This window comes from Rhinopithecus roxellana, chromosome 4 (genome assembly GCF_007565055.1).
Source record: "Rhinopithecus roxellana isolate Shanxi Qingling chromosome 4, ASM756505v1, whole genome shotgun sequence".
Lineage (NCBI taxonomy): Eukaryota > Metazoa > Chordata > Mammalia > Primates > Cercopithecidae > Rhinopithecus > Rhinopithecus roxellana.
In genome coordinates this window covers 105,621,041-105,633,581 of record NC_044552.1, presented here as the reverse complement: position 1 = coordinate 105,633,581, position 12,541 = coordinate 105,621,041, and the positions used below count along the sequence as shown (strand labels likewise).

General features: G+C 46.3%; 1 protein-coding gene across 1 annotated transcript in view; it reads right to left on the bottom strand.

Moving 5' to 3' along the window:
• Positions 1-4,727, bottom strand: part of UST (uronyl 2-sulfotransferase) — a 322,653-nt gene extending 317,926 nt beyond the window's left edge. The window contains exon 1 of the mRNA XM_030929285.1: positions 3,924-4,727. Within this exon, the coding sequence (XP_030785145.1) occupies positions 3,924-4,170 (247 nt within the window). The 5' untranslated portion in view covers positions 4,171-4,727. The remainder of the gene's footprint in view (positions 1-3,923) is intronic.
• Between the last annotated feature and the right edge of the window lie 7,814 nt (positions 4,728-12,541).

The window sequence follows — 12,541 nt, the reverse complement described above, 5'->3', positions numbered from 1 at the left end:
TCCAAGTTTAAGTGTAGCATTTGTTATATATTTCTATTTACCCCATTGTATGTTTGTGTTCCCCCTCCATCCAATCTGAGGGTGGGAAATCAAGATAACAGTTATTCTTGCATGATTTTCCTCCCCACCACTTCCTTTACTCTTTTCAAATGTATTACAGCAGAACATTCTTTAAGGAGAACATACTCTGCCATTCCCCAAATTGACTAGGAAGAAGGACTGTTCACCGCTGTCTCCTGTGCGGAAGAGAAAGCATCATCAGTGACTCTGTTCTCTTCCTTTCCCATACTATGCTTTCCGGTTGCCCCACGTCAGCCTACTCCCCACATCACACCTCTCCTAACCTCGGAAGGTCTAAAGCCAGCCGGGGTGGGTGCTGTTGGCTGGTCCTTCCCTCAAAACAGTGGAGCTTAAGTAGCAAAGAAGGTGCATTTTTAAAAGTTGAAATTAAAAAGTGAAACCATGTACATTATTACCTTTAAATACTTTATAAATCTACCCCCCCCACCATTCCTCCTTTCTCTCAAATACATGGGAAGCCTCCTGAAAGCAATACTTTGCTCAATAACAACGGTTCTCAAATTCTCTGTGTTGGAATCACCTGGAGGACTTGCTGCCGCACAGATTGCTGGGCCCTGTGCCCACACTCATTCAGCAGCTTTGGGATAAGACCTTCGAATGTACATTTGTCACAAGTTCCCAGGTGATTCTGATGCAGCAGGCCCAAGGACCCACATTGGGAACCACTAGCCTAGCACAGCACAACTGCTAAAGAGAAAACACCCGGGAGATGCAAGTCTGACCAACATTACTCCCAGTTGTTGCCCAGCTCAGGGAGGGTCTAGTTCCCTATGTAAATGGCGGCCGCATAGTGCGGAGTGATACAGGAAGGTAGAGTTAAAGCAGACCAGCTGCTTGAATGATTTCCCTTCTCTGCTGGCTCCTCAAGATACTCAGAGTATAAGTATCAAAAAAAAAGGAAGGTGGAATTATGGACATAAATGTGATTGATCGTTTTTAGCCAGTCCAGATCTTTAGATTCCCTTTTGCAGCTTGGCTGTCCTTCCCTTTTCTCCTTAAACTGCCCATAGTGCTATGCAATGGGTACCGCAATCAGACAGACATGGGTTGAAGTCCTTGCTTGCTATGTGTCCTTCATAACTCTTTGCCTTCATTTTTCCACACAGAAAATGGAAATAACAATAGAACCTACCAACAGTGTTGCTGTGCAGATTGAATGTCACCCTGTGTATGCACTGACTGGTACATGCGTGATAAATTTTAGCTTTTACTAAGAATGCTACTACTATCTCTTGGCTTTCCTGTGAGAATATTCAATATGTTAAGTATCACACTACCTGTTTGATACAATAGGTTGGGTCATTAATTCAACCAATATTTATTGAGTGGCCATTGTGTGTCAGACATAGAATATTGTATAAGTATAATGAAATAATATTCTGTAAAGGAAAGTGTTTGATATAAACATATTTTGATTTGGAAAATTTTGACTTTACATGAAGTCACATTTAAGAAAAATACTTGCTTCCAAAATTGGCTGAGGAAATTGAGAGGATGTGTTTACTAACCACAAGTTTTGTTTTGACAGACACTAAAATAAAAGAATGGAGGAAAACGGGAAAGTAATTCTGCAGATACAGTGGCCTTATATTATTAAAGGTATATTTTAGACCATCCAAAATACCACAAGCCCACTTTTCCCAAAAATCATTATATTTACGTGACAAGACAACAGGGAACAAATTTGGCCAAGGGTATCCTATTTTCAGTTCACAATGATGTCATTTTGAACCTATCACATCAGTCAGAAATGTAATGATCAGCTAGAAACAGAAGCAGCATTCAATCTTTCAGTTCCTCCTAGTTTCCTGAGCAGAAGCTGAGAATTCACCCTTCTACCAGCTGACCACCCAAATTTATCAGGCCTCATTGTTTGGAAATACAAAGTGAAAATGTTAATGCAACATAAGTTGAAATTTCTTGATTTTATCCTCAGTAGTACCTTTGCTCCTTCCTCCTCCCAGAATCTCCCTTCCTCAAGAAAGGTGTCAGAACCCCAAAACTTTAGGAGCTGGGTGGGAGGTTTCATTGACAGTCAGGTCTGGCTTCTAATCCTGCCATGAAACACCAGGCCTATGAAGTCTTGAGTACCCTACGCAAGGCCAAGTGCTTTTAGGACAATGAGCACGGGCGTCTTCCATCCTGGTCCCTTACACTTTTCCCTACACCCCTAGCCTCCATATACTACTTAAAAAGAACTTCCGCAAGAATTCATTGTCAGACATAATGGAGAAAGACCCTGAGCCTCAACGCTTGCCTCCCAATGCCTGTTAACAGGGATTGCTGCTGGTGATGAAAATACTGTTAACTTTTGTGGCACTAGCAGGTGTCAGAGAGTAGTGGAAGTTATGAGACTCCACAATATAGAACTTACGAAAAGAAAAGGTTTGATTCCCTAATAAAGGGTATATTGCCCCAAATCCTCTATGAAACCAAATGCTATGGAAATCTACTTGGGCAAACTTTTCCTCTAATCTATAGTTCCCCGAAGTTTATAAAGAAATAAAAGTGTAACTTTTAAAATATGAGGTCTTGTACAAGATAAAGAACATTATTTTATCCACGTCTACATTTCCAAATGCCCTAACACATTTGTAACTTTGCTGATGTGGTTTTGTTTTTTTGTTTTGTTTTGTTTGTTTTGGGTTTTCTTTTCTTTTCTCTATTCTCCAAACGGTCTGCTATCTAGACCTGTGGCTTCTGCCACGAAGCGACATTTGGGGTAACTGTGGCAGCCTTCAGCTGGCCCGGGTCATTTGGCCCATTTTCCTTCCAGCACTTCGGTGGCTCTGCTTCCCCGCACTCGCTCTCATCGTGCAGATGCTCAGGCTTATCACTTCGAATGCTTAAGCTGGAGCTCTCCCAGCCTTCACCCCCGCACGACCTCTTCTGGCCACAGACTTCTGAGGGATCTGCATCCTCCCTTGGCTCGAACGCGCATGCCAGCATCGTCCTTGCGACCAGGGCTTGCGCTCGCCCAGCCCTGGCACCCCTGGCTCCCGTAGCCGAAACGAGGGAGCTGCGGGGTCACGCCTTCTTGCTGGAGGAGCTCTTTCCCTCCCATCACAACCCCTTCCTTACTTCTGCTAAAGATAGGCGTTCTCTCTCTAATAAATCACACACACACAAGTTTTGACTTGAGCTTGAGCCGCACACAGCGCCGAGGATCCTCGGGTTACTGGAGGCGACATTGCTGGCCAGGCTGACCCGCGCCCTCTGGCATCCCCAAACCCCTAGATGCAGCCCGTTCCCCGCGCCAGGCTAGCTGCGGGAGACGGGGTGGGCAGCGGCGGCCAAGGGACAAGCCAGCCCGGGGACAGCACGGAGCCAACAGGGCTGGCGGGCAGGATCCGCGGGACAGAATTCTCAGAGCGGACCGTGGGGAGGGGCTAAACCCACCCGCACTCCCCGGCGCGCGGGACGGGACGGAACTGTGGTCACTAACAATGCCACGGAGCGGATTATCCCTTTCTTTCGCCACTCCCCGCGCCGCCAAGCCTGAAGATACACACTCCCGCACACCCCACACACCCATCCACTCCGCCCCAGCCGGGGCGGGGGTGGCGGAGGTGGGACGGGCGGAAGGTGAGCGGTGCCCTGCCCCGGCGTACCTGTAGGCAGTGCAACCCAGCGGCGCCACCGCCTGGGTGAGGCCAGCCGGACGCGCGGGAGGAAAAAGGCACTCCAGACCGCGGCACAGATGCTCGCGGGCTTCGCACCTGGAGAGCCCCGGGGCGGCGGCGGCGCGCAGTGGCAGCGCGAGAAGTCCCCGGCGCGCCCCTCTCCCCGCCACACAACTTTGCGCAGTAGGCGCCGCCCTAGAGCCTGGCCAGCTTCCTTACCCAAATACTGCCGCAGGTCGAGCAGGAAGCGAGGGGGTCCCCCGCTGAGCTGATAGAGGAGGGAGCCCAGGCAGAAGACCAGCAGGGTGGCCATGCAGAAGCCGTAGTCCCGGAGGGAGAAGCGCAGGAAAGGCAGCAGGGGCAGCCGGCGCTTCCAGCTGCCCAGGCCCGGAGGGGCGCCCCCCAAAGGGGCCCCATGGGGCCAGGGATCCGCGCCGCCGCCGGGATGCTGCTGCTTCTTCTTCATCGCCTGCTCCGCCGCCTCGCACAGTCTGCTCGTGCCAGGAAAAGGTCACCCATCCGCCGCGAGGAGGAGAGCCCGGCTGGCCGGCTGCACATGGGGAGGGCCGCGCGGAGGGCAGCCGGGTGGGGGCGGGGAGGGGCCGAAGTTGCAGGGCTCAGGAGACTTTCCTCGGCATGGTCCCCGCCGCCGCGGCCCGAGCGGCCGAGGTGTCCGGCCCCGGTTCGGGGCGCTGCCCGTGCCGGGGCGCCGCGCCCGTCCCGCGCCCGCTAGCGTCCCCACGCCCCGCGCCCTGCCGCGCCTCGGGCTCGCTTGCGGCCGCTGGGGCTCGCCTCCAGCGCCAGCGTGGACCCCCCGGCTTTGTGTCTGTAGGTCTCAGAGTGTTTTGTCCCGGTTCAGGCTTCTCTAAAAAACGGCAGGGAGGAACAGGAGGCGGACACCATCCCCTCGCTCCACCTCCTTGACAGGGGTTTTCCTCCTTCTCCTCCCCTTTCTCCCTCCGGCGCTCCGCAGCTCTCTCCTCCCTTTCCCCTCCCTCTCCGCTCGGGTCTCGGGATTTCGCTCGGGTGTCACGTTACTGCTTCTGCTGGGGGCGGAGGTGGGGGGGCGGCGATTATTCGCAACAAGGAAGAAACTTTCTGGGTGTTGTTTTGTTTTTTTTTTTCCTTCCCCTGTTCTTTACAATCTGGCCGCGGTTTCTGCGCCACCAGCGACCTCTTGGGGGCCCCGCTGACTTCCCTCTCGTAAACAGTCACCGGCAGGAAGAAGCACGACTGACTTTACATTTTTTGAAGTTCAGAAACTTGATTCTCCTTATATATCCCGTGCAAGCTGCTTACACAAGGCCGGCAAAAGGTACTAGGATACAGGCTCAAGACTGCTGAAATGGGAAAAGAGTAAGCGGTGCGAGTTATGTTCAAACACGCCCCAGAGGGCCAGGCTTAGCGCCCAGACTCCCGGGAAGGGGAGCAGAAGAGGACGCTCTCTTCTTGCTTTTCCTGGTCGTACAACTACTTCACCTCTCAGTGACCAGAGAGGCAAGTGGGGGTGCATAGCGGACTCTAGGAGGTCATTGCCCTGGTAGACATGAAGGGGAAAGAGCCCAGTCCCCCTATATGCCGATTTCATTGCTGCCTCTCTTCCCTCCATGGGGAAGCTTCTGGACCTGAAAGAACCTCCCGAGGCAGGAAAGGCTCCATCGTAGACACAGATCCTCTGATGGGGTGGTTGATCCACGGAAGGGCTGCTCTAATCAGCCACACTTTATGTAAGAATACTATATCACTATTTATAGAAGCTGTAGCACCTGAGGCCTGTGTGACTCACCCGAGGTCCCAAAGCTAGTAGTGGGAGTTGGGTTGGGAGTTGCACTCAACTGTATTTGACCCTCAGACCCACTAGACTAACCACTGCACAGCAGTACTTCCCAGCCAGAGCCCTTTTCCTCCACTTCCCATAGGAGGATGAGATTTAATTCATTTAGTTCAGGCCACGTTGAGAAATGGAAACCTCAGTTTCTGGTGCCTATCATCTCTGGCTCCCTACTCATTTGTATATTCCAGTAATGAACAATTGGATTTAAGGAGGAACCAGGAGCCACGAACCTCTGTGATTCTAAGACTAGACTCCTGAAAACCTTCAACAAGTTGGGCATCTGAAGAATTTTATATGGAAAATTACAAAATATTATCCTAGACCAAGAACTTACTCTTTAAGAATATGTCTTAACCGTGTTCACATATGAATATCTCTGGTTCATGATTTGAAACATATATCATGAGCTAGAGAGATGTGTAGATGAGGTGAGAGGTGCTGCACACACAGAGAGACACATGTACACACACACACACAATATTCTACTGCCCAGTTTTACATTGTCCTAGCCCACTTTCTAAGGGATGAGAAGGCTGTTTTGGGGCCCCAAGACGAGAAAATCTTTTGTTCTGTCTCCGAAAACCCTGAATAGAGTGTTAATCATTTGTTTCACATTTATCTCTTGAATCAGGGTTTTATTTAGATTAATATGCACATTTTAGAAATGTGACTTCCCCTAAGAGAATTGAGTAGATCAGTCATTGCTCGTTAATGTGAATTACTTTAATCAGTACAATGAGTAGCCCAGAACAGACTCCCGATTAACAACGTTTGAGCTTAAGAAGAGGGACTAGGAGACAGAAGGAGCAAAGCAGTGTTCATAATGTTTCAGGGACCACCTTCCACAACTGAACCTGTATCTGAGGCCTGGCCCTGTAATCTGAACACTCGCTGGATATAAAATAGTGTGCAAGACCCTCTGTGTTCCCAAGTCCCACCCCCAGGAAGTCCAGAGAGTTTTCTCACAGCATGCTGTGGGAAATACCTCAATTTTTTCTCCTAAGGAAAGGAATCTGAGGAACAGGGAGATGGAGCAGGAAGAAAGGAAACAAACATCTGAGAAAAATAAGTAAATATGAGAATAAATGTTATTTTAAAAAACAATGAAAAAGTTGTGAGGAAAGTACAAGGGGGCAAAGTCCAGCTTAGAAGAAACAAGCTACAATATGAACTATTTTAGAGAGAATAAACAGGTCAATCTTTAAAAGATTGCGTTAATAGACTCGCCTAAAAAAACTCACAGAAGAAAAAGAAAAGATATCAAGATACAAAGAAGTTTCATATGGAAAAAAATGCTTTGTATTTTCACCCAACAAAAACTTAGTTGTTTGGGTAAAACTTTGTTCTTTGAAGTCCCATAAATATCCCTTCAGAGAAAAAAAAAAATTAAAGTACTTAGACTAATGAATAGTATCTTTATTCAAAGCAGATAACAAATCTAATTAGAGGAAGTTGTGAACAAGTTTTATTAGTAGTCTTATAATGGAATATACTTTATTCAGCACCTTGACCTCCATTCAATATCTGTAGCTTCTCAATTCCTTCTCTCTCCAGTGACTCATTTGACCTTGTCCTCAATGACGACTAATTGCATCTCCTCCAAAATCTCCTTTTCCCCCTTCACAACCTTCTATCCTTCTGTTTGGCTTCTCTGGAACCCACCCTGTTTTTCGGTCTTTTCAAGAACTGTCAACTCTCTGTTCATCCATCTCATGTGTTTACTTCTTTCTTTATCCAGTTTTGATTACTGTTCCATCATTCTGATCCTTCTTGCAAACACCCCTTCATTCTCCCTGTTTCTCTCATCTCATGTCCTACAGTGCTTGTCTGGTGGAACCCAGGCTCAGTTAAACCCAATCATGCAACTGGACTGGATTGCAGAAAAACACACAGCGCTGGTAAGTGGCTTTTCTTTATATTAGAGAGCACAAATTTCAGATGGATGCACACCCATGGCTGCCCAGCAATCCCACTCACTAAAAGGACTATTTCATAGTGTCTCTGTCTTCAAACCTCCCATCTCCACCCTCTGCTTTCTTCCCTTCAGTCTCAGGGGATGACCTGGATCAGACTTTGTTGAGAAAATAGAAGCAGTAGGATGAGAGCTCACTCATTTCCTACCAATCTATGCCCCGTGCTCTTGGCCTCCCTTCCTGTTTCATTGTGTTCCTGCTTCTATCAAGGCCATGCTGCCATGTGTGCCCTAGACTGCCGTTCCCACCAACCCCATTCCCACACCCAAGCCTGTCCCCTCCATAGCCTTCTGCATTTCTGTAAATCATTACACTCTCAAGTCACTTGGGCCCCAAACTGAAAGTCTTAGTTTTTCTATTAATAGTTCATTCATTCTTGTATCTAAACCATCTGCAAATCCTATAGGCATTACCTTTCAAAAAGAAAAAATCTGACCTCCTTTGCCACTCCACCGGGGCCAGACCACTATCTTCTCTCACCTGGATTGTTGCAAAGGCTACTTATATTCATCATGTTTCAGTTTAGCTACATATAGCTGGAAAAAACCCAAATTTAAAAACCAGTGGCTTAAACAGAAAAGAACTTTATTTCTCTCTCTCTGTCTGTCTTTTTTTTTTCTTTTTGAGACAGAGTCTCCCTTTGTTGCCCAGGCTGGAGTGCAGCGATGTGATCTCAGCTCACCACAACCTCCTTCTCCTGGGTTCAAGCAATTCTCGTGCCTCAGCCTCCCAAGTAGCTGGGATTACAAGCGTGTACTACCAAGTCCGACTAATTTTTGTATTTTTAGTAGACGGGGTTTCATCAAGTTGGCCAGGCTGGTCTCGAACTCCTGACCTCAAATAATCCACCCACCTCGGCCTCCTAAAGTGCTGGGATTACAGGCATGAGCCACCGTGCCTGGGCCATTTCTCTCTCATGTGAAACGAGTCCAGAAATAGGCAGTCCAGATTTGGTGTGGTATTTCTATGCTATCCTCAGGGACCCACCTGAGCTTTCTGTTCCACCATCCTCAGCATGCGGCTTCCATTTTAAAGGCCATCTTATGCAATGTAATCAGCATTTCAAAAAGGTATGAAATATTCATACCTCTTTGATATGTTCATTGCAGCATTGTGCACAATAGCCAAGATATGGAATCAACCGAAGTGTCCGTCAATGGATGAATGGATAATACTATTCAGTCTCAAGAAGGAAATCCTGTCATTTGCAATAACATAGGTTAATCTGGAGGATATTATGTTAAAGGAAATAAGCCAGACCCAGAAAGACAAATACTACATGATCTCTCTTATACGTGAAATCTAAAAAAGTCCATCTCATTGAAGCAGAGAGTAGAATTATAGCTAACAGGGTTTAAGGAGGGAAGGATAGGGATTGAGGAGATGTTGGTCAAAGGATACAAAATTTCAGCTAGGCAGCAGGAATAAATTCAAGAGTTCTCTAAGGACTACAGTTAATAATATTGTATGAAAAGTGCTAAGAGAATAGATTTTGAGTGTTCTTACCACAAATAAATGATAAGAATGCAGAAGGGGAGAAAAACAAAACAAAACAGAAAGGGCTCCTTATGGTTGCAGATGGCTGCTAGGGTTCCAGCCATTAAATTGTCTATGTTCCAGGTTGGCAACAGAAGGAAGCAAAAGAGCAAAGAACTCCTCCCAGTTGAGTAGGCTGTTTTTAATCAGTGTTCCAAAGTGTGCTATGAATCTACTTTCTTATAGGTCATTGGCCAGAAATTAATCACAGGACTCTGTCTAATTGTAAGGGACAGGGGACGGAGTACTAGGAAATCTAGACTTTAGCTGGGTGCATTGCTGCCAAATAAGAATCAGGGTTCTTTTTTTTTTCAAGACGGAATCTTGCTCTGTCACCCAGGCTGGAGTGCAGTGGTGCAATCTCGGCTCACTGCAAGCTCCGCCTCCTGAGTTCACGCCATTCTCCTGCCTCAGCCTCCCTAGTAGCTAGGACTACAGGCGCCTGCCACCGCGCCCGGCTAATTTTTTGTATTTTTTAGTAGAGATGGGGTTTCACGGTGTTAGCCAGGATGGTCTTGCTCTCCTGACTTCGTGATCTGCCCACCTCGGCCTCCCAAAGTGCTGGGATTACAGGCGTGAGCGACCGCACCCGGCAAGAATCCGGGTTCTGTTGCTAAAGAAAGAAAGGGCAGATGGCTACTATGTGGCAATCAGCAATTTCTGTTGTTCCTCCTGACTGGTCTGCCTGCTCCCAGCCTTTCACCCCATATTCCATTCTCCTCAGAGCAGCCTAAATAGCCATTGCTGCTCAAAACTTGCCAGTGGCTTCCAATGCACTCAGAGTAAAAGGCAGCATCCTAGAGTAGCCTCTAAGGTCCTACTCAATCTGGCTCCATTGTTTCTCTGACCTCATCTCTTATCACTTTTCCTGCTCACCCATGCATATCATCATTCGTCAGACAAGACAAACTTGCTCTTCTTTTAGGACCTTTGCATTCACGGTTCCCTCTGCCTAGAAAGTTATTTTCCCACACCTCTGCATGACTTGACTTTTGACTTCCTTCCAGTTTTGCTCAATGTTGCCTTATCAAAGGAGTCTTCTGGGACTGCTCTGTATGTAATGCACGTATGCACCTACATTCCTTTTTCTCTTGACCTCTTTAGCTTTCTCCATGGAATATACCATAATCTGAAATGTTAGTATTTTGTATTTGTTGTGTATTTCTGCCCTCTAGAAAACAAGCATCTTGAAGGCCATGATTTTGTCTCATTTGCTTATTGTTTTATCCCCAACACCTAGCATAGTGCTCACAGGTAGTGATCACTCAAGAAATATTTGTTGAACAAAAAGATTAGTTTTTTATAGGAAGGGTCTGATGTTCGGTGGGTCAAATCTCATTGATTCCGTGGTTGGCCAAGCGCGGATGAGACGTAGAGGTCATGGAAAGCAGGCCTTCATGCTGCTAGAACATTCAGATAATCATCAAAAGAATTGTTTGCAGTTGAAGATGTATTCACTGAAAGAAAGAGTGAATGAATGAATGAGGCCCTCACCACCTCTGTGACCCCTAATTAGCAATGCAGCTACTCCCTGTGATTATGAACGCCTCATGGAATCATAAAAGAGATGTGAATCCATTGGCTTTGCCTGGTGTTGCCATTCCCCTTGGCAGAGAGGCTGTTGCTCTTTAGGATGGCTGTTCATTTCAGGGATTGGGGCCATCAGTCTCTTGGAGAACCAAGCTGTCTGAGCTTTGACCTTGGAAAAGAAAGACAGAAAGAAAGAAACTGGAGAGTTGCTCTGGTTTGTGGGGCAGAAATGCACTGAAAACCATCTGGGAAGGTAGGCTTGCCTTTGCCTGAACAGTCTCTCAAAAGCATATCTGACCAGAGTATATGATCTAGAGGCATATTTGGATGGGAGGACTACAAAAACTGCACTTAGTAGCCAATAAGCTATTGCTTATATTTAAACTCCTATGCAATGACACAACTTTGGAAAACTCAGCTTTTAACTTATGCTTAACAACAACTGTATTTCAAATCAAAAGTGAACTGCACAGCTGGTCCCTGAGACTGGCCAGTGTGACACTGTTAGCCACCTAAAGACTCTCTTGGAAATAGTCTCAGTACTGTCTCTATTTTTTATGAAGTATAATAGACCATTGGTGTAAGCAGAGGGAAAGGAAAAAAAAGAAGTCAAATACTTTCCAATTGCTTTCATGTTATTCTCAGTTGCCTCTTACCCTGCCATGAGTAGAATCTATACAGTCGAATCTCTGACCTTAATTCCTCATTTCCAAGATCCTTGTCAATTTACAATGTTAAGCTAGCGCTCTTCTCATTTTAGAGGTCATTGTCTGGTGTTAATGCATAAAAGCTGAAATCGATGTAGAAGTGATATCCTTTTTCCTTCCTTCCTAACAATGTCATTAGTCCTTGTTCAATGGGCACATTACGCATCTTCCTGTCCTCTTAGAAAAAGAATATTACTCAAGCTTTGCAAAGTACTTTAAAATAATTTTTTGGAGAACAGCCAAATACTAAACTATGAAGATAAGAGGCAGCTCTCTAGTGAAGAATCTTAGTAGAGATTCTCAAGGTCATCTTAGTAGAAAATTTAAGAAAATATTACATTGTGAAGCATAATCTTTCAGCCCTGAAAATTACTAACCTTCTGACGTAGAGTCAATTGCTTAATCTCTTTGTGCTTTCGTTTTCTCTTCTGTCAAGAATGGATGATAAAGCCCGTACTCCTGGGTTCACAGGGCTCTGCTGTGGTTCAGGAGTGTGCTTACCTGGCTGGGAAACTACATCACCAGCTAGCTGCTTTTCTCTATGGTACTTGCTGTGAAGTGGTCCAAGACATTATTCCACCCAGAGAAATTGGACTGCAGAATGTTGGTACTGCAAACTTTTATGTAAAGAGCAGGCTAGGCATGGTGGCTCATGCCTGGAATCCCAGCACTGTGGGAGGTGGAGGTGGGTGGATCACCTGAGATCAGGAGTTTGAGATCAGCCTGGCCAACATGGTGAAATCCTGTGTCTACTAAAAATACAAAAATTAGCTGGGTGTGATGGCGGGCACCTGTAATTCCAGCTACCTGAGAGGCTGAGGCAGAAGAATAGCTTGAACCCACGAGGTGAAGGTTGCAGTGAACCAAGATCGCACCACTGCAGTCCAGCCTGGGTGACAGAGCGAGACTGTGTCTAAATAAAAAAATAAATAAAAGAGCAGGCAATTTGAAGCGTGGGAGAAGCATGGGTCTTGATCCAGAACTTATATGGGGACAAATGTGATTTGGGGCAAGTAGCCTGAGTAGACTCTGAGCCTCATTGTCATTACCTGGGAGATACAGTAAAGCACATAGCATCCTGTGATGGGATTAAATATAATTTAAGTGTGGGTACGTGTAAGTCAGAATACATGTAAGTCTGATTATTTTTAAAGATAAGAAAACTAGAATCTAAATAAATTACATAATCTGCACAAATGTGCATTATTTGTGACTGACATCACTAGAACTCAAATACAGATCTTGCAAGTCCGTCTC